This window comes from Falco punctatus (assembly GCF_963210335.1).
Source record: "Falco punctatus genome assembly, chromosome: 1".
Lineage (NCBI taxonomy): Eukaryota > Metazoa > Chordata > Aves > Falconiformes > Falconidae > Falco > Falco punctatus.
In genome coordinates, this window is record NC_137580.1 from 116,867,837 (window position 1) to 116,889,589 (window position 21,753).

At 54.2% G+C, this 21,753-nt stretch overlaps 1 protein-coding gene across 2 annotated transcripts; it reads left to right on the plus strand.

Moving 5' to 3' along the window:
* Positions 1 to 2,018: 2,018 nt before the first annotated feature.
* On the plus strand, positions 2,019 to 21,082 carry LOC308054553 (bMERB domain-containing protein 1-like). 2 transcript variants are annotated; one of them, XM_080367589.1, is made up of 7 exons: positions 2,019 to 2,196; positions 9,145 to 9,265; positions 13,814 to 13,887; positions 17,186 to 17,300; positions 17,425 to 17,498; positions 18,169 to 18,324; positions 18,859 to 21,082. In XM_080367589.1, exons 1-6 carry the CDS (start codon positions 2,121 to 2,123, stop codon positions 18,285 to 18,287), a joined length of 579 nt encoding a protein of 192 aa, XP_080223715.1. In that variant the 5' UTR covers positions 2,019 to 2,120; the 3' UTR covers positions 18,288 to 18,324; positions 18,859 to 21,082. The 2 variants fall into 2 exon arrangements, with proteins under 2 accessions (XP_080223715.1, XP_080223716.1); XM_080367590.1 differs by having other exon boundaries at positions 17,425 to 17,465.
* Positions 21,083 to 21,753: the final 671 nt, after the last annotated feature.

The window sequence follows — 21,753 nt, forward strand, 5'->3', positions numbered from 1 at the left end:
TGGCAGATGCTCATCATTTAATGAACTGAGGAACAGCCAGTTGGTGGCTATTCTCATTTTTCACATTAAAACAACCAAACCACAAAATCCTGAAATGGCTGTCCCTCAGCTGGGCTTTGCCTGCCTAACTGGGAGCCTGGGAGTTAAAATTGCAGTGCAGCTGCCTTGCAACACTCAGAGCGTTCCTGAACAATTCATTGGAGTAGTGAAACTATATTTTTCAAGAAGGACCATCGCAGCTCCAGGGAAGGTTACAGCACGCTTCCGTGGCCCTGTGGCTTTGCGTTGCTTGGTCCAAGAGGTACTTCTGCATTTTCAGAGGATTGCCAGAGCGAGGTGCTGCTGCAGCTGCTCGCGGTTCACCGGCTCTCAGACATTGCCACTGCATTTCTAACCCAGGGCAGCAGCTCCCGTGTCCTTCCTTTCTACCCCCCACCCCCCCCTTTTTTTTTTTTTATGCATAGACTTAGTTTTTATCTCCTCATTTTGTTTACATGCCAGAGTATCCTCAATGAATGAAGCACTGTCTCCTTTGCACGTGTTCTGGTTTAAAACACTGGAGTGGATCAAGAGTCAGCAGCTCCTCTCTGGGTTTTGGAGATGGGAATTCCAAGATTTTTCTCAGATTTACGCCAGTTGCAGTAAGGACATTTCAAACAGATCTGTTTCATTGGGAAGAAGAGTGGCTAGAGACGAGGATGCTGCAAGGTACTGATAGCAGACGCTCAGTCTGGTATGTCTCTGCAGGGGGTGATGCTCCAGACCCATCCCTTATGTTGCCATGCCTCTGCTTTGCTCGCCAGTAGCTTATTTTATTGCATTGACTATCGACTTGGAGCAGTGTCACTGCCAGCCAGGCAGGAGGACAGCAGGACAAGAGGGCAGAACCCCACAGCAGCTCCCCAGGCCTGGCCCTCACCTCACTGCTGCCACCGCCCCTGCTGCTCCCCAGCCCAGTGACTTTGTGTGGCACTTCTCCAAATGTGCTGGAGGGTGTCCCCAAGCTCCCTCGCAAAGGTGGGGTGTCCCTGAGCCCGCTGGCAAAGCCCTTGCCCTCACCTTGGACCTGTGCTCTTGCACAAAGCCAGTGTGGGGACATCAGTGTCACCTGCAGGCACGTCCTGGCAGAGGATGCCTGTCCCCTCCGTGTGTTTCGGGAAGGCGGTGCTGAGGCATGTGTCTCCACCGAGGGCAGCAGGTTGTGACTCCTCAGTGGAGTAAGTGCTTCTGGCATCTGTGAGCGAGAAGCATAAAACCCCACGAGCAGGTTTACAACCCACACCCCATCCTCACCGTCCCCATACTGGTTTGCTGGGATGAACCTTCAGGATGGTGGGACTGGTCCTTGCGGTGTCCCACAGGAGAGCCTGGCTGGGGGAGGAGAGGGGCAGCACTCAGGGCTGAGACCCCCGCTGCTGAGGGTGCCGCCAACCAACCCTTGAATTTTGGACCACCACGTACCTTTGAACATTTATTAAACACTTGCAGTTGTGTTTTTCCATAGGGAAAAGCTTCTTCCACAGAAAAGCACAGCTGCCCTTTGTTACCTCCACGCCATGTCCTGGTGGGGGGACCCCACAGCGTGCCCACATGGGGGGTGCGAAGCCCAGCCGTGTGGGGGGGGACGGGGGACGACAGTGCCTGTGCCCCCGGGCTCGCCCGTTGGGAATAGCTTTCCAGCCCCCTCCTGCTGGGCCGGTGGGGCGGGGGGGTGGGGTGGGGTTATGCTTTTACTGCTGCGGGTTTTGGGGGTCTTGTGGGGTGACACAGCCAGCATGGGCGAAACGGGGGCCGTGCCCCGTGTCTGACCCTCGGAGCGATACCGCGGGTGGCCGAGTCCCGGAGCCGTAACACCAGTGCTGAGCGCTGGGGCAGAAAGGGGGGTGCCCCACCGCCGGGACCGTGCCGGGCGCCCACTCCCGGGGCCGTGCCGGGCCCCCACCGCCGGGACCGTGCCGGGCGCCCACCGCCGGGCCGTGCCGGGCTCCCGCTCCCGGGGCCGTGCCGGGCCCCCACCCCCGGGCCGTGCCGGGCGCTGCGGCCGGCAGGGGGCGCGGAGCGGCGGGAGCCCCCGCCCGCCCCGGCGGAGCGGCGCGCAGAGCGGCGGGCAGGGCTGCGGCATGGAGGGCAGCCGGACGCCCCCCCGGTACGGAGCGCTGGAGTCCACCCGCTGGCCGCCCGCCGGAGCGGGGCCAGGTGAGCACGGCGGATCCAAACTTACCCTCTCCCCCCCTCCTTGCCCCGACCCCGGGGGCTCCGAGACTCCGCGGGCACCCCGAGCCCCGGGGAGCTGGCGGGGAACCAGCCGGCAGCTTCATCCAGGCAAGGGAGCCCGGCGGGTGCTCCCCGTCCCGGCAGCGGCACCGCCGGAGCCCCCCGCCGCCGCCCTGGGGAGTGGGGCGGGAGGTGAACGGACCGGAGGGGGGAGGGAGGGAAGGGCTGGGGGGGGGGAGAGAAAGGACCGAGAGAAGGGGCTGGCTGGAGGGGAGGCAGGGTGGTGAGCAGGGGGATGGCTGGAGGGCAGGGATGGCCTGGGGGAACAGGGACGCGGCCCCGGGCTGCCATGCCCGGCTGTGGGCACGGCTGGGACCGGGAGCCTGGGCGCACACCCTGCCCTTCGCTGTCTTTTCTCCTCTCTGACCAGTTCCTCCAGTATGAAACAGGGAGGCAGGGAGTCCCCGACCTTGGGGTGGGAGGAAGGCGCCCAGTGCTGGGCAGTGGGCAGCATCCTGGGCAGGGGAGGCTCCTGCAGTCCCCCTGCCATGATGTGCCTGCAACTTCTCCCCTTCCCTACCCCCCGGCTCCCCTTCAGCCCCTTGCACCCAGCGGGATAGGGACAGGCAGCTGGAGATGGAGGGATGGAGGGAACTCCAGCACCCTGCTTGGTACTGTGGTGTGTGGGTGCTGCCTGTGAAGCTGCTCAGCTGCTTGGTGAGCGGTCTGAAGTTTTGTCCTTCTCCTTTGTGCCTTTCAGCACGGCAACACGTATCCTCCCTCCTACACCTCCCCTGCCTGGGAAGTGTCTATGTGGAGAGCCTGCCCTTGGGGAGCCCTTCTACCACCTGGGTCCTCTGCTCCTAGCAGCTGGGTGGCATCAGGGTGGTCCAGGGAAGGGTCAAACACTTGCTGGACCCACATTGGGTATGGCCCGGGCATCCCCCCTGGGTAGCCTGTGAGCAGGGCTGTGGTGGCAGCGATGTTTTCTGGTTCAATGCAGTTCTGTAAACTCCCAGCTCCTGGGGGACCCTCGTGGTGGGCAAGAACGTGGCAACGGTTGGCGTCTGTTCCTTGAATGCTGCTCTGCTGTTTGCTACCATTCCAGGAAATCTCAGGCCAGCCCTGCAAAGCACCGAGCACACACAGCCTCTTGCCCTGCCTGTGCTCAGGAGGTGACCCAGGGGAGTGTGCACACAGCAGTGGGGTCTTGCAGAGGGGCTACACCCCTGGTGATACCCCCTGTAAGGCATGCCGGGGTACCTCACCTGTTCACTCTGGTCTTTTTTATGGCTGTCTAGCATGGCCCCAATGGTGCTGGCTGTGCCGGGGGCTGCACAAACACAGCCGGAGAAATCCCCTCTTGCTGCAGTGGGCCAAGGCTGCACGTTTCTCCCTGGTTTACTAGAGGAGGCACTGGCAGGGAAACAGTGCCACAGTTTGCAGGCTGCCAGTAGCTGCGATCTCTCCCATCTAAGCATGATCCTGTCCTTTGGGACCAGCATGCTTGGCCATGCATTGGCAGTCCTGGAGGCTTGCGTCCCTCCTGCCAGGCAGTGTGGGTGGTGGGGACGGCACCCCTCTGAACAGGGCTGTCACAGAGCTGGGCAGTGGGTTGCCATTGCTCTCATTATTGAACTTGTGGAGCAAAGGCTGATGCTGATGGGCTGAATGCCCCCTGCTCATGCTGCTTTTTGTGGCAGAGAAAAGCACATGGCTGAGTTAAAGTCCTCTTGAGATAAAGCCCAAGAGCTCTGCCCCCCCCCTCCCTCAGGGGACTATCAATCAATCAATCACCCAACTTTAATCATGAAGTAAATTGCTTGAAATTCAACTGTGTGCTGGTTGCTGCTGTGACTCATCTCAGGCTTGCTGCTGGCTGTCTAAATGTTTTCACCTAGGCCATATGGACTGGAGTCTCTGGCTATTATACTCCTCATTAGTGATACTTGCTTGCCCTGGGCCATGTGTGATGATTAGAGCATGTCCAAGTTGAAATCAAAGCTTTCTCCCCTTCCTCGGTTTGCCAGGTTGAAACGGTGCCAGGTGGGGGTCCTTTGGCTTGGGCAGCGTGAGCTTGATTTCTGTATCTGTGTGCGCTGTTGTGTGTGCAGCTGTGGGAGCAAAGGGACCCCTGGGCAGCGTGGCTGCACACAGGCGTCATCCCTCTCCAGCCCCAAAGGGAGACTCAGGACTGTAAGTTTGATCACAGCTTAATAAACATCCCTGCCTTAGGCCCTCGCTGGTGCCAGGCACTTAGGGAGGGTGTAAGAAACCCATTCTTCGGCAAAACCATCTCCAATGAGACCTTTTGCCCAGCTATCTGCTTGCAAGATGTGCTGGGTTTTAATCCCTCCTGAGCTCTGAGGGTCTGTACTTGCCATCCATGACTGCTGTGTGGTGTCACTGCCATCGCCCAGGTTTGTGGGTGCACGGCACCCTTTGGTCTCACCACTGTCTCCGGAAAGCTGTGACCTGGCCCGTGTCTGTAGCTGCTGGTGTTCGCGAGCTCAGCATCACTCCATATCTGCCTGGAGAAAGCATCTCCTGAGCTAGCAGGGAATATCCATGCACATCCAAATGAATTGTCTCATTACATGGAATCGCAGAGGAATTTGAATCAGGAAGGAACTCTGGAGATACTGAGTTCAACCCCTTGCTCAAAGCAGGCTTAGTAGATCAGCTTGCTCACAGCCTTGTCCAGGAGGTATCCTGGACCAAAGGTGGAGATCCCACAGTCCCTCTGATCCTTGTTCCAGTGTCTGAGCAATGTTTCACCCTGCTTCTCTCAGCCTCTCCCCATTCATCCCATGCTCCAGCCCCTGTGCTCAGATATTCAGGTCTTGGCATGATGACCTGTGGTCCTGGGCAGCTGCTGGCGGATGGAAGGAGTCTCCAGTAGCAAGTTCACCTTCCTGTCCTATCAGCTGCTGATTAGTCGCCTGGATGGATTCATTGGTTTCTTGTGAGGTTTTGTGGATGGTTTTGGTGCAGAGGCATAGCTCTGTGTTCCCTTCTCCAGATGCTCCCTCCCAAGGGCTTCATTGTGCAGGAGCATTTTCCTGGGACTGCCCTCCCTCTGCTTCTGTGCTGAATTAAGCAGCTCCAGGCACATGGCTGTCCTCTTAGAGCTTCTTGTCTGGGACTTACTGCTTTAGTGAGCAGTTCCCTGGCGTGCCTGAGGACACATCTTGCCTGAGGGATGGAGGGTGCCATGAGCCCAGCCACAGAAGGCACAGCCAAGGTGCCTTCAGGCTAACTTCCTTGAGCCCTGGAGCCGTTGCTCTGCTGCGTGGTATAGACCTGTCTGCGGTCCCCATTTCACAGGATGCTCCTGACCTGCAGCAGGAGGCTGCAGGTGACTTTGGGGAAGTGCATGAGGGCAGCTTCCCTTGGGCAGGGTGGTCCCACCACACCATATTCCCTGTCTCTGATGGGAACCCACCCAGAGCTGAGCCAGGAGCTTTCTTGCTTTTGTGGGCATCTGCCTGTGGGCTGAAATTGCATCCCAGCCTCCTGCCACAGATGGAGGTGAGCAACCCAGCACTGCCACCTCCTCTTTTCATGTACACAGGCAAGGATTCTCCTCTCCTGTCTGGGATGGCTTCTGCTAATGAGGTTCTGGGGTGAGAAGAAAGAAGCAGCGATACTGACACCTGTTTCAAACCCTTGCACTCACCTGCTGGGAAACAGCTGGCTGATAACATCAGCTAAATACTTCCATCACCAGTGATCAAAGGTATTCTGGGTTATTCACCCACCCACCCAGGCCAGAAGTGACAGGCCCCCTCCCCCAGGCCCACGCCTGTGCTCCTAGCGGCGGTTAGATGTGTCCTTGGCTAATGAGGGCTGCAGTAAGCTCCTAGCTTTGTTTATTGGTGCATCTGTAAAATAGTCAGCCTTGTCATTTCAGCCTGGGCACGGAAGCGACACTTAGAGCGATGCAGCTTCTTTCTGACAGGTCTAGAGCTGCACTGAAGTACAGCTGGACCCCAGGGGGTGGCTGCCTGCAAGCACATGCCGGCTGCACCGCAGTACCTTCACGTGTGTCGTTACCTGCGTGCCCACCGGCAGCGGCAGGGAGGTCCCTGGCTCACAGCCCCAGCTGCCCAGCAGCACTGGGTGCAGGTGCAGCAAAATATCCCGGGCAAGAGGAGCTCTGGGGTGGCAGAGCAGCAGGGTACTTGGGACTAGGGACCTCAGCATCCTGGTCCCCTAGCAACTGCACTCTGGTCCCCTAGCAACAGCATCCTGGTCCTGTAGCAACCACAGTCCAGTCCCCTAGCAACTCCCTTCAGGCCTGTAGAAACGAGGCTATGGGAAGGTTTCTGTGCAAATTCGTAGCAGAGCCATTGAGCAGGAGCTGATGGAGGGCAGCGCATCCAACCCCACACTTCATCCAACCCATGTATTCACCAGTCTGTCCTGAGCAGGCGCTGGCTCCTGAGAGCATCCTGACAGCTTAGAGTGGGGAGCGAGTGCAGATTCAGCACGCTGGTGTCAGCTGAAAGTGGCCTTCATGGCTAAGGGAAGAGGGAGATAATCTCCAAGTAGTCCTCATGAGTTTTTAAGCCAAAAACAGCAGAAAACTGTTCTCCAAAGCAGCCACACTAACCCAAACCACTCATGTTTTGGCTAATAAACCTTCTCTGCCAGCAGCCTTGGAAACATGCGTCACTCTGGGAAGGATTTCTTAAGCAGGTTTACGTGATGGGTAGAGGACCAGTGAATGCAGTGTTTTGTCTTGTGCCTTCATGCTGGTCCCTTCCTCCCCTGTAACCCTCAGTACTGGCCTGGGTCCCATTTGGGATCCCCAAGCCAAGAGCTCGAGCTCTGACATCTCCAGTTCCCAGCCCTTGGCTCCTGGAAAATCCTGCTCCTGGAGTCGGTGCTCCCTGGCTGTGCTTTCCTCTGTCCCTGCATGGGGCAAGTCCCAGGACTGCTGGAAGGCAAAGTCTCGGAGGGGCGATGTGCCCTGTGAGATTCAAAGGGAGCAGAATTCGCCCCTGATGTCTGTGGTATTTGATGTTTTCTCATAGCCTGGCTTTGCTGTAGCTGCTAAGCCCCCTCTTCTCAACCTGTGCTGTGTGTGCATCACGGGAGAGCCGGATTAGCCTGTGTGTGATAAATGTGCTGCTGAATGTTGCTGATAACAAGCTCAGTGATGTGTCTCCGAGAGCCAGACCAGGCTGGCAGGTGGGAGCAAAACCTCAGTTATCCCCATAAAATGGACTGGGAGCCGCTGTGGGACTTGTGGGTTCGCGGGCACCGTGTGAATCAGTGCAGCATACTCGAGTAAATTGATGTGACTGGGGAGAGGCCAGCGGAGGCTACAGAGGTGATCTGGGGACTGGAGCATCTCCCTTCGAGGAAGGGCTGGGGGAGCCGAGGCTGTTTAGCCTGGAGGGGAGAAGACTGGGAGGGGACCTTGTCACTGTCCACAAATACCTTAAGGGTGAGGGCCCAGAGGGGGGGGAGGGGGGACGGGCTCTTTCCAGTGGTGCCCAGTGACAGGACAAGGGGCACAAACTGCAGCGCAGGAAGCTCCAGCTGAATATGGGGAAGAACTTCTTCACCTTGAGGGTGGCAGAGCCCTGGCACAGGCTGCCCAGAGAGGCTGTGGGGTCTCCTTCGCTGGAGACATTCAAACCCGCCTGGATGTGGCTCTGTGCAGCATCTCTAGGAGAGCTGCTGCAGCAGGGGTGTGGGCTAGGTGGGCTCCAGGTGCCTTCCAGCCCCGGCTGTTCTGTGATTCTGTGACAGTCATGTGCAAACCAGTGGGACATCAGAGGGACAGCTCAGTGTAAATCAGTGGAGGGGGGCGGGGAAGGCAGAGCTGGTGGTCAGGGCAACAGATCGAGGTTGCTGGGCTGTTGTGCTGTCTGTCCCTGGGCTTGCCACTGTGCTTTTTTAAGATATAAATTACAGCCCCTTTTTCCTGCATTTTGCTGTGAGGTTCTTGACTCTTGCCTTGAGCAAGTGACATCGCTTTTCTCTGCCTCAGTTTCCCCAAGTGGGTTATAGAGGTGACACTCGGCACTCCAGAGGATGAGGAAGCTGAACTGGCCTGCCGGGTACCATGGGGGCTTTTTCCCCCAGTGAGTTGGGGAGGATGGGGGGTGTGTGCATGTGTGTCTTCACCTAGCCTGTGATGGAAGGGGAGCAGCTGTAGGAACTTTACCTCCATGACTCCTTGGCTCTGTGCTATATGGGCTCAGCATTTGTTCCTCACATGCACTGGAGGGGAGGAGGGTGCACACACAGGCTCATGTCTCTGTGCTGGAGATCCCAGAGGCTTGCATGGTTCTGGAAAAATAAGGGGACATTCCTGTCCTTCGCTCCGGCAGTTTTTAGCTCCCTTGGCCTGCCACTGTTCAGCAGAGGGGGAGACCCCTGGAAATTCGGGGCTTTCTCAGCAGTGCAGAGCCCAGCCCAGCACTGGTGTGAGCACAGTGTGCTGCAAAGGTGGTGCAGGCAGGCGAAACAATGCTTGTTTCTAAGGCTCAGAGAGCTGCCAGCTCAGACGAGGTGGCCTGCTGGCCTCTGAGGTCCTCTTTCACGCAGACACTTTATGCATATTGCATGTGTGTTTGGAGCTGTGCTCAGCGAGCCGAGCCGCAGAGACGCTAAGGCAGTGGTGAACAGAGCCCTTCCAGCGCCCGGCCTCACGTGAAGCAGAAACAAAGGCAAAATGCAGCCACCGGCAGCTCTGTGCCCTTCCCTGTGTCGGTGACTTTCCGTGTGCCTGCTGGGTTGTCCTCCTCTTGCAGCATAGAGTCTGGAAATGAGTGTAAAACTCTGCACGTGCTTAGTGGTTATACTGGTTTGGTGTTTGCAGGGGGGTCCTCGCGGCAGCCCTGCGATCCCCGTTGTCCTCAGCACCCGTTTGCTGTCTCTGGCTGGCTAACGTGGCTCCCCTTTCATTCCCAGAGGATGAGATTGTTTCCATGGCTGACTCCACCACCACCATCGATGACATCGAAGGGGAGCTCTTCAAAATCGAGAGGATCAGGGAGATCCTAGTGAGGAGGGAGTCAGAGCTGCGCTACATGTGAGTACCTGCCCTCCCTTTCCAGTCTCCCCAGCGTTTTCTGCTTGCCCAATCAAACACAGATCATCCCCAGGGATGGGCAGAGCTGAGGCCACTTTACACCTCGTTTTCCACATGGAAGTGCAGCCTCTCCCATCGCTCTGGCCTTGCTCTCTGAAGCAAGGGTCCCTGTTACAAAGCTGCCACTGCTGCTGTGATGATTTGAGCCAGCCCATTTCTATACAGAGAGTTTATAACACAGGTTTAACTACACTAAATGTTACCCATGTTCAACCACAAGCACCTCATCTTCCCAGTGGGTCCATACTCTTTCTCAGTGCATGGGTCTTGGGCTGGGCTTGGAAAGGGACCTGAGGTTTGGTGGCTTATTGCTGCTCTCTGGGGATACTGCTTTGCCCCAGCACACAGATCTGCAGCTGCTGAACAGCCACACGACCACAGTTTACTCTCTGCTTATTGAAGTATTACACATCCTCCCAGTTTCTCCTTTTCTTTTCCATCCCCTGGCTGCTGGGGCCATCAGGACACATCAGGGCTGGACCAGCATCGGTGCCTGGTGCCTGTCTCCACGCCGCATCCTGCTTTCCACTCCCAGCGCAGCCTCTGCAGCCAGATAAGGAGAGAAGGGTTTTCTCCAGGGTCCATTTCAATAATCAAAGCAGTTTTTCTGAAAAATTTGTAGGCTTTTTACATTTAAAGCAATCAAATAGCCACTGTGTTGCAGTGGTACTAACCAGCGGTTAAGGTGATAAAGAACATTTTGCCTGGGTATATCGGGAGATTTTATGGTTTGGGAGGAAAAGGACTGACTAGCATTATAGTCTGGGTTGATTAAGCTTTTTAATACCACTAAACTGCTGTAGTCAGCCCAATCCTGAGATCCCATGCTGTCAGGTCAACACAAAGCCTGGGACTTTTTACTGGTAATGGCCAAGATCGTATTTACTGGGTTGCAGTGCTTGATACGCTGCTTTCTTAATGTGCCCGAGTCCCCACTGGTACCTACGATACAGGGATCACCAAAGCTGGGAAATGCGTGTGTAAATCCACTGTCTGGGGAAGCTGTGAGCTGGACTATGGTTTAGAGGCTCAGATTTGGAGTGGTGACCTCTCTGAGGCATCTTCTACCTGAATATATTGTTGAAAAGGATTTTTGGAAATTGTAAAGTGTAGTTCTTAAATGCTTTCCATGGCAACCAGTACCTAAATCTCACAGGTTCTGTCAAAACTCACATCTCTTGCTTTTTCTTATCCCTTTATTTGTTTTCTTCTTTGGCTTGCACTTGGAAAACAAAAACAAATTGCCTACAGAAACCACGTATCAGGGTGGGCATGGCTGCAAAAGTGATCACCTGGAAGCTGGAAATGCCAGGATGACATGTCTGAGTGGTTTGGAGGTGCTGTGGGGAACTCGAGCATCGGCTCTGCAGAGCGCAGCAGTGGGGAGGAGCGTGGCTCTGCAAGGCAGAGAAAGCTGGAGGCTTCCCTGAGCATCGCTGCTGGAGAAGAGGGATCCCAGTCCTGGGTTCTACAGGACAGGGTTAAAAAGGATGGGGACCTGGGGCTGGAAGAGCTTTTTTAATTTTTTTTCCCAATGGGAAAAAAATGTGATATTCCAGCTGGTTGGGCTGTGGGGCTCAGGGAGATGGACATCTCCATTGATGAGCTGCCAAACAGAGGAATGACCTCTCTGGTCAGTTGATAGCAATCAGTGTTCTCTTCTCATTGGAAATGCCAAACTAAAATGTTCCCACATTTCTGAGATGTGTGTGCTCTGGAAAACAATGACGCTCCCAATATTTCTCCTTTTATAGGGTAAAAAGAAAGATCTGAAATCCCCCTGCGAGATGCAGCTGCACACTCCACCCGCTCAGTGCTCTGCTCCCCGGGGGCAGGCAGGGGTAGCATGGCTACGGCTGATGCTGCTGGAGGTTTTATCCCCCGTGGTAGAGGTAATTTCAGCTCCAGCAGCAGCCTTCTGGGTGAATGTCTTTGCAACCTCTTCCAAGTTTTATTGAAATGAGTATTTTTATTATTGCTCATTTATTATTCTCAGTATTGTTTTTTGCAGAATTACATTCCAATTTAGTAATATTTCAGTTATCATTTGACTGTTTATTTTAATTTTAATAAGTGTATCACTAGCAATCAGCCTGTTGCCCATGTGCAGATCTCCCCACTGGTGTTCTTTGTTTAAACTCAGGGTTTAGCCACCACAAGACTATGAGCAGGCAATAAAATGATGAGCAGACCTTCCAGTTCTCCATGTGCAGCGCTCAGACGCTGGCATCGATGGACCTGCTCGATGCTGTGTGCAAACAAATGGAGACACTGGCAGATGGATCAAAAATCTGACAGAGCCAAGAGGAACTCTTCTCCTCTACCTGAGATGATCTCCTATAGCAATCTCTCACAGGGTCCCTCTTCATCAGTCTGTTTATTTTCCCTTCCCTTACTAATATTTCTGGTGTCCTCGGCTCAGCTGACAAAGCTGCATCTTCAAGTAGCTCCAGCAAATATGACTCATCCCAGAAGGGGTGGACAGCATGACTCAGTGGAAGGACCAGCGGGATTTTTAAGATGCAGACAGGGCTTCTAGTAACGCATGCTTCAAAAGGAACCAAAGGCACATCTGTTCAAGGTGGCACCAGCTCGTAGGTCAATCGTGTATTATCTGTAGACACAGATCATGCGTTATGGTTTCTTGTCACTCATGGCCATGGAGCTTGCTAGAAATCTAGGCAGGGCTCTCCCAGGTTGGACGATGTGCCCTGTGAAGCATCCAAGAAGTCCTTCTGGATCAAAGGCTTGGACAACTTTGGGATGCTCATGCGAAGATGTTGGGGTGCTTGGTAGGGCTTAGGAGGATGTATGGTGCCTCTGATAGGTGAAAAATGGGTTGGCTGATTCCTCACAGCCAACGTTTGGATACGCTGCTCCTCTTGGAGGCTCGGTGCAGGCAGGTTGAGCTCTGCGCCCTGCTGTGTTGGTGCTCACCAGCTTCTACGTGAAACTGGTCAGTGAATGTGATGTTTAATGGGGGAAAATGTTTCCCATCTCACCCCATGTAGGCAAGACACAGTGCAGTGCAGGGCCAAATCCTGTACAGACATCTCTGTTTTCCAGCTGAGAGGTTTGTGCCACTGAGTATTTTCCCAGCACAGACTGCTCATGGCTCGGCGCCCACGTCTGTTGTCTAAACCATCCAGGGCTGCAGTCACAAGCCTGTAGGGTCTAGGGAGCCCTTAGATACAGATGTTTCTGAGGGATCAGTGGATTAGTTGCACTGTCATAGGGAAATGGTCCTGGTTCAGTGTCCACATCTACCCCAGGCTGATGATGGGAGCCCCCTTTTCTGCAGGTGGAGTTACTCAGGACCATCTGAATGTGCTGCCTGACCCCAGCCCCTCTGCCATAGGAGCTGCTGGCGGTAAGCAGGAGGACTTTGAGGAAAGGACCCAAAAGGGCAAAGCCAGGAGGTCTCCAAAGCCAGAAGCTACGGGCACAAGAGGGGTCAGGAGGTGGGGAGCACAGCCTGCAGACCAGAGGCAGCACTGAGGGTTATTGGAGTCGTGACTTGTCTTGTCCTCTGTGGTGTCACCTACCCAGGGGAGATCCTCAAGGATGGCTTGGTTCGTGGTGGAGAGAGGTCTCAGCCGTGAGCACTGTCTGCTCATGGGGTTTCCCTCACTGCAGGTAAGTGCATAAAGCTCTTCAAACTGAAGCACTGATGGTCATCATGGCCAGAGACCATCGCTCCTCGGTCTTGTTCAAGCATGACTTTAGCAAGGGCATAGGCATGGGATTTTTCAGAATGAATCAATAACTGTATTGGGCTAAGTCTCCCCTGCCAGCCCTAGCGAGCAGCCCTTGAGCTGGGACACCCATGGAGGGGCTGAGTGTCTGTGTCAAACTGCCTCCAGCACAGACAGGGACGCGCGTCCCCCATCTGCTCCACCGGCAGCTGCTGCTGGCATTTGAGCTGAGCCCTTCCTGATGGGTGTCTTGCTGCTGTTGTGTGGCCTGAGCCAGAGATGATGCCATTGCCTGCGGCTTCGGCAGACACCTTCTCTCTGGCTGAAATGACCTTGTTTCTCAGCAGACACCTGCAAAGTTTGTGCATTTCCTCCTGTTGTGTTTTATTTTTCTACCTTTTTTAATTCTGCAAAAAGGCAGTATAGAAAAATGTCAGATCTTTTAATGTGGCAGCAGCTTCCACTTGTTTTTGGATTTTGCTGTTTGGGGATTGTTTTTATGGGAGAAGGAGAAACACAGCTGCTGTTTTGTGGTGGATGTGCCAGGTTTTAATAAGGCTTCATTGTCGTTAGTGATGAAACTTTCTTTGCCAACAACCAGTGACATGTAGCTCCAACAAAAGCTCTGAGATGAAGTGGGCTGCCATTTCCCATGGAAAAGCAGGTAAATCTGTGCTCCCTGCCGTGGGCACTGAGTGCATTGCCTTCCAGCGTTGGCTGGGTGTTGCTCTAGAGGTTTTGAACCTTTCCTTTCCCAGACACTCCCTCAGTGGTTTAATTTGTGTCTCTGCAGGATGGATGACATTCAGCTTTGTAAAGAAATCAGCCGGCTGAAAAAGGAGCTTCAAAAACTCATAGCTCTTCCAGGTAAGGCTTTGCAAAGCTTCAGAGAACTGCACCCTGCTGCTGCAATCAGCAGAGAGGTTTCCATGAAATACAAGAAGCTCTTGAGCAGCTCCCACCCCGGGGTGCTCGCAGGCACTGCTGCTGCAGGCTGTGCATCATGAGCAACGAGAAACGTGGCTCCCTGGGTCTGACCTGAGATCTTTCTTGGGAGTTTTGCTGCTTGCAGTACTGCCAGGGAGTCCTTGTCCAGGCCTGGGCTTGATGGGCAGAGGAAATAGAAAAAACCCTTTGAGGAGAGAGCATTGGTCTGGTATAGGAGGAGGACAGGAGTTGAGTGCCAGGGGGATGTCACGCCAGGGGGCTTGGCACCGCCCCTGATTTAGGTGAATTCATCATTTGGGATGCTGAAAAGAGGAAAACAGTCTGGGGCAACATATGTGAAAACTTCAGCTGGGAGGAAATGCTGCTTTTGTCACCCACCATGAGCAGGGTCACTCCATGTCCTTGTCACAGCCCATGCCACCCTTGTCCCTCCACATCCCAGCAAAGGCCAAACCTTTCTCGAAAGAATCCCCCTGAGCTGAAATATTAAAATGAAAGCTCACACCAAACAGCTCAGGGTTTGAATGAGCAAGAGAGGCTTCCCCACCAGCTGTATCCATCACTGTTCGTAAGGCTTTGCCTCCTCCTAGGACATCCTCATCCATCCCCCGGTAAGGACTTTATATCCTATTTCAGAACCAGATGGGAGACAGAGCCCCGCTCCTTTGTACCCATCCAAGCATTAAGATTTGGACCCCAGGTATTTCCCCTACAGGTATCTCTGAAGGTGCTGCGCTCGCTGGGATCAGTGAGTGTGTCGCAGGGGGCGATGCCTCGATGCAGACGAGGCACCGGCTGTGTGTGTTTTCCAGAGCAGCAGCTCAGCTCGTCAGTGCCGTACCCAAGGTTATCTCAAAGCCGAGCGCAGCAAGAAACCTTGACCCCTTCTAATGCCAGTGTTGCTGTGCTGTGTCTGCTTGTGAATCTTCAGCATGCAGTTAGAGCCCAAACGCTGCTTAATATGCAGGTCTTGATCAGTTTAATACAACCTGGCTGCATCCAGAGGGAGGTTCAGACAGGGGAGGGGAGGATTCTGCCATAAAAATGGGAGCTGCTTGCAAAAATATAGACCCAAATCCCATGTGGACTTACAATTCCAACAACTGGTTCATAAAACAAGACTTGACCTAAACGATGGGTCAGGATCAGAGATAAACTTTCTGAAGCTGGAGATATGTGGCTGGTTTACCTCCATCTGCTTTGGTCCTTCATTTCTAGCCTTTTCAGCATTCCCAGATGTAGCAGAGAGCAGAAATGCTGCTTGCATCAGGGATGCTCTTTGTATCTTCTCTATAACTGGTCTCAAATCAGACTGTGCTGGAAAAATCCTGCGAATCACTGGTCTTGTGAGACTATCACAGCAGATCATTTGTAAAAATGGGCGGTGAGCTTCAGTTCAGCCAAAGATTCAAACATGTCAGCGCTGACTCAGAGCTCAGCCAGACCCGTGGCTTGAAATCTCACCAGACCCAGGTGCCTTTAATAATTCAGAGATATCGTGGTCACGATGGACTCTGACATAGGCAAGTCAGAAAAGAAGTGCGTGTTTATACAGCAGTATGTTAACTCTGACATGCTCTGACTCAGAAATGCAGGTTGTTAACTGGCTCCAAATAGCTGCTCTGTTTGTGGGCAGCCTGATGTTTCCGATTTGTACAGCATCCAAGTGGCACTGTCAGGGGCTCCCACTCCCACCAGGCAGGTGGGAGCTCCTGCACGGAGGCAGTGCCATGGCCAGGCGACTTTGCATTAACTCTTCATGGTAGAAGACCAGCAGCTGCGGGCCAGGCCTCAGTCGGGAGCAGTTTTCTCTGCCAGAAAGCTCGAGCTCACTCCCTGCACCAGCCGTGGCCGTAGGAGAAGCCTCTGTTTGCTGGGCATGTTTCTAACAACATGATGATTATGAGAAGTTCTTCCTATCCAGGTCCTGCAGCAGCACCTCCGATCAATACGTAGCAGACTTTAAACTATGAATCAATACATAGTTGAGGTAACTGCTGAGATCCAGCCTGCGGGGTTTGCTCCATACTGTGAATTTTGCTGTGTTTTTATTTAGCTGAAGGAAGACTGGAGATCGATCCACGCTGTGCTGGATTGATTTTGGGGCTGGCTGCTGAATTCAGAAATGGTATTAAATAGATGCAGCACAGTCAGTCATCGTTTCCACCTAAAGGTAGCTCTCCTTTTGTATTTAACACTCCTTAGCCCTGTCTATCTTCTTCACATATCCCACTTACCATTAAGTACCAGTTTATACCGGACATGACTCCAAAGTGATGTGAGAGTTTTCCAGGTCTTCGCTAACTCACTGCCCAAATATATGGGGCACAAGTGGGTTCCACCATGCTCAAGGTAGGTCAGTCTGGGGGTTCAAGTGACAGCTAAGACTAATGCCTTCAAAATAGCTTGGTAGACAGTTGTCATCCTTGTCGCTGGGGTGGGAATGGGGCTGACAGTGGTTTGCAAGGTCAGATGTAGAAGATGAGATCACTGGGACCGTGTTCAGCAATGGAATAAGGCTACAAAGCCAGCGGATCGTATTGGTTTTTGTGTCTCTGTATGTATGGAGTAAATGGTGGTGTGCAGTGTTCCCAAGGCATCCGGGCACTGGTGGCAATTCCCTGTGCACCTGAATCCTGGCTGGTTTCTCAGCCACATGGAGGACCTGGCTCAGAGGTCTCTGGACCCCTACACAGCTCCAAGCCAGGCTGAGACCGTTTGGGTGTGCAGGTACGGGAAATGTGGGTTAAGCACATCCTGGCTGAACGGTGACACCTGGATCTGATGGTGACACCTGGATCTGACATTTCTGAGCTCGTTGAGACCCAGTACCCAGCCTCTTCAGCAGTGCAGGTGAAGGCCCTGGAGGAGCCACAGCTGTCTCCCACCAGAGAGGTCACCTTGCTGAGAAGCCCTTTGTCCGCTCTGCAAAGCTCACAGTTGCATCTTGCAGTGCTCAGCCTTGTGAAAATTTTGGAGAGAAGCTAAAAATTCAAAGTTTGGTGACACCGGGCCTGTCTCCTCCCAGCCAGGGTGGTTTTGGATGAGGCTGTTGCTTATTTAGCAGCCTGCCTCTGGATGCGGGTGCTTACTTTGGGTGGGCTTTTACCCCCACTCTTATGTCTGCTGCTGGGCTGAGCAGAGGCAGAGCAAGTTTGGCTTCTGTATGGGCAGGATGGACCCTGCTGGTGTCTTAATTGTGTTCCCTGTGCTGCAGAGAACGAGAAGTCCAATGAGGAGAAACAGAAGGAAGAGGAGCTGGTACAGCAGATACACAAGCTGGTGGAAACACGGGATTTCCTGGTGGATGACGTGGAGTTTGAGAGGCTCAGGTAGCTGGGTGCAATTTCTTCTTGTACTGAGGGCAGTGCAGTCTCGTCTGTGTCATGCCTTGCCAGATGCTCCTGGATGCCTTGCTGCTCCTCTCCTGAGTGGTAACCAATCTCTTTGTCATAGGGAAAGGGAAGAAGACAAGGAAATGGCAGAGTTCCTGCAAAGTAAGCTCTCCAAAAGCTACCTCCAGAAAGCAAGTAGGTGGTTGATGAGTTTTATTCCTTGTGTTGAACCTCCCTGGCCGTTTCTCCCCTTTCCTAAGCACTGTCTCCAAGGTCTTATTGCTCTGCATGGGGCTAGCTTACCTGGAGGCCGTCTGTGCTGGAGGAGGGTGTGGGGAAATGGCCACTGGGGGATGCTGGTGCTTGAGATCACATTGTGGAAACATCCCGAATTGGTACAGATGTTACGCTTCCGTTTCCCTCCTGGCATTCCCCAGCCACTGCCTCCTGGGAGAACGGGGATGGGTAGGTGTCCTCTTATAGCTGATGTACTTCAGTTGACCCTTTCCAACCAGCTCCTTACATTTCATCACACCATTACCCAAGGTCACAACTTGTGTCCATCCAGTCCTCCTCTCTTCATGGCCTTTGACGGCGAGCCACCCTCTCCCCTGTGCCTCCGTCATTGCTGGAGGAGCACCTCTGCGGTGCAGTGGGAGGAATTTCCAGCCCATGGTCCCTGTGCCTGTGTCCTGCCTGTGGACACCCACGAAGCGCATGTGGCGATGTGCCTCCTGGGTGCAGGAGCTCGTGCCCAGGTGGGGATCTCAGGAGGGTCAGCATCTTAGCCCTGAAAGGAGCTCTAAGAAGCAGCAATGGGCATGTGCCCTTATCACCTGGCAGACACCGATTCCTCTTTCCATAGCTCCTGTCAAAGAGAAGAAAATGACTTCCAGGGGACAGCAAACCTCCGCACCGTACATGACCAAAACGGGCCTCACCCTGCTCAAGGAGTGCTGTGGCTTCACCTGCTCCATCATGTAGGCCAGCCCCCAGCCCCTCTGCACAGGACATGACCACGGTAGCGTACACCTCCCGGGAAGCTGGGCTGGGCAAGGGGGGCTTTGTGGTGTGCTACAACGGCCAAGTGCCTGTGTGGGCTGGGTGAGCATCAGCATCTGGGACACACACACGGCGAGGGACTGCCAGGCTGCAGCCCTTCTCTGGAGGGGATGCCGTCAGGGAAAAGTGCTGGAGCCCCACCGAGCCTGGAGAGAGGGGCTGGAAGGGAAGTGGCAGTGGTAGCGGCTGGGAGGAGGACAAGGAGATGGAGGGAGCTGGGCGGAGGGGGAAGAGAGGTGGAGGGCAGGGAGGAGAGGGGCCAGGCACACTGCAGGTGGTGTACCCCGACACCACTGCATCTCCCTGTAAGCGCATACAGGAGGGAGCTGTCGGCCAAGTGTCCTTGTCATTCAAGTGCACCTGGTGCTCACACCCAAGAGTTAGTCTCTTTGGCATTAGGTGTTCTATAAAGCAGGGTTGCTGCTCTAGGGAGGCACCAAGCAGATCCATGGCTGCAACCCATAGTTTCCTATCTCCTGTCTTTCCTCCCCAGGTCTCCAGCCAGAGTCCACGACCTGCTCTCCTCCGAGAGGTTCAACTTCCCGTCATTGTTCATGCTTCCCACTGCAGCACCACCACCGAAGAGACTTCCGAAGCAGGCTGGTGCAGGCTTGAATGGTGGCAAGTGTCCTTGGTGCCATGTCAGCAGTCGTCTCCTCTTTGACATCAGCAAACACCGAATTCCACCCAAGCTCAGCTTGGAAGAGGTATGTGCAGCAGCGGCAAGCAAGCCCAGCACAAAGAGGACTGGTGCAGTCCTTTACCTGGACAGAGCAATAAAAAAAGCACTGGGAGCTGATGTTCGGAGGACATTGTGCTCCACCATCCAAGACATGCTGTGGCCACAGCTGATGTCTCATCCCTAGCCTTGTACCACCTTGTGAGTCTCTACGGGATGATTCCTGAGGGCTCTTGGTGGGGAATGTCTCCGGTCTGGGTTTTATTGTGTTTGCATCGGTTTTATTGCAAGGTGCTGTATGGCTCTGGGTGGAGCTGAGCAAAGCGTGAAGGGCAGTCCCCAGAGCCAGCTGGATGAAGGGCTAATTCTTGTGAAGTTGTCACCTGAGCACAGACCTGGTGTGTTGAACCGTGGGGCAGGTGCATCGCTTTCCCCACCGCACTGTTCCTGGATTCGGTTTTCAGCTCCAAGAAAGAGGAGGAAATTAAAGCAAAAGAGAAAGGGAGAAACATTCAGAAGAACAGGGCAACATGCAGAGGGAAATGAAAACCAAACAGGAGACTGGGGAAATGTCAGGGAAAGGTGGAGACAGCAGGTGAGAAACACTCTTACTGCCAAGAGGGCATTCAGTCCTGCACTCCCGTGCCCCAGCCAGCGCCTCTGCGCTTGGCACCATGAGCTGGATGTAAAGTTCTGTGCAAAAGACTCATGGCACCCCAAGGTCACCCAGTCTCGGTTTCTGTTGTCCTTTCTGGGTATCCACCTGTGCTGAGGTGGCACAGCCAGATCTGCTAAGCCCCCTTTCACCCCCTGCCCTGCCTGCCCTACTGCCCAGTAGGCTGCTGTGGCTTCACTGGGTGGCCTGGGGTGGCCTCCCATCTGTATGGCTGCCCTCTGGCCAAAATGCTGATTCCTCCAACTCAGTTCTGCTGCAGCTTGCTGTAGGGTCTGGAGATGGTGTTCCTGCCTGGGTCACTGTCTGACATGCCCGTGCCAGCAAGATGGTCACAACTCATTTGCCTCTTTCCATGGCCCCTAATACCATATTCATCCTTATAAAACACAATGCAGCGGGATCCTTCCTAGTGCAATGCCATAAGCAGGTCCAAATTCCTCCTGCATTTCTTTATCATCACTCCCAGAAAACTCGTTGTGTGGGAACCTGTTCTTTAAGTGACGCTTTGGTTCATGTCACCCGAGTTGACTTCAGTGGCCTCAGTCTAAAGCCTGCTTAGTTTGTGCTGCTGATTGTTAATGTCCTACAGCCTCCTACAGCCACCCCCTGCCAGCTCCTCGTGCTCTCCTTGCTTGGGGGAGGCTTCAGTGTGGGCTGGAGGGAGCACCCTGGAGATCACAGGGGCCAACTAGGTCACAGAGAGCTCCGCTCTGCTTTGCCAGCCCTGTGTAACGGAGTGAGATGCAGTACACAGCTGGGACTGTTGGCCAAGCAAGGGTGACAGACCTTGGCAGCATCCATCCTGGAGCTAATGGGGCTCCCTGCTCTTCCAGAAACTGTCCAGTGGCTGCTTTGCTCGGTCATTCTGCAGTCACACGTGTGGTACAATATGGGTGTTTGCTTTGCTCCACACTGACCAAAGGCTCAAGACCTAGAAGCCCCTCCTTGCTATCCTTGCCTTCCAGGGTCTTCTGGGGAAGGATGAGCAACTAAGCCAGGTCGGTTGGTTGGACTGAGAGGGAGCCAAAGGCAGGGGAGAGCCCTCGATCCAGGACTCGGGCCCCTAATTCATCCCTCCCTCCACCCCGCAAGGCCCCAAGACCCAGACTCCAGCTGCTGAGCAGTGCTTGGGCTGGCAGGGAGGATGGCGGGGGGGAGATGGGCAAGGTCCTGGCCCATTTTGTTCTGTGTTTACTGGCTGTGTTTGTGTGGCTGGTCATGGAGAAGGAGACAGGCTGCTGTCCTGGCCATATGATACTCTTTGGTCTGTATTTTCACTGATGGCAGAGGTGCGCAGCACATGGGAGCGACACTGTTTCATGTGCATTGATTTCATCCCAAACAAATAAATGTCTGTTGGAAGCTTGGGTTGTAGATATTTTCCCCACCTGGGACCTTTGCGGAGAGAGGTCTCAGGCTGTGTCATAGGAGGGTGGTTGAAGCGGAACAGAAACAAGATCCTAAAAAGTCAGGCTGGGCTGACTAGTGTGGGAATCACGGATGCAGCAGCGAGCTCTCTGCTCCCGCTTGCATACCGCGGGGCTGCGTCCTGCCGGTGAGGACATCCCTCTGCCTGCCCTTCTGTCACCTTAGCTCCTTCCCTTGAGGAGCTGCCCCTCTCTGACAGTTTTTATCCCTGCTCTACAGAATGAATAGAATCATTAAACTATAGGCACGTGGTGGCTGTGTAAAGCTGCAACAGCTTTTACTTCTCCTTGCCAGCTGAAATGCAAACTGCCACTCACCTCCCACTGCTCTGGGGAACTATTTAGAAGAACACGGGGCATATCGTGGCCCACACTGCATTTACATGTCAAGGTTTCAGCAAGAAATGAGCTCTTCTGCCACATATAGCAGCTGAGAAGCAATTACTACCCTTGCCTCTGCAGCGGAGGCTTTCGCTATTGTGCTTTCTTCTGTACTGGCGTCACACTGGGGACACTGCACAGGGTCATTTTCTGCTCATGGACGGTAACTCATTAAGCTTCGATGGCCCAACATGGGTCTGAGCTCTGAGGCTTGAGGGAAATTGG

Excerpts from the sequence above, each read along its gene's own strand:
- LOC308054553 (XM_080367589.1), top strand. The coding sequence starts at position 2,121 with ATGGAGGGCAGCCGGACGCCCCCCCGGTACGGAGCGCTGGAGTCCACC. Across the intron at positions 9,266-13,813 it reads GAGTCAGAGCTGCGCTACAT|GATGGATGACATTCAGCTTT; the intron begins GTGAGTACCTGC and ends GTGTCTCTGCAG. Across the intron at positions 17,301-17,424 it reads GTGGAGTTTGAGAGGCTCAG|GGAAAGGGAAGAAGACAAGG; the intron begins GTAGCTGGGTGC and ends TCTTTGTCATAG.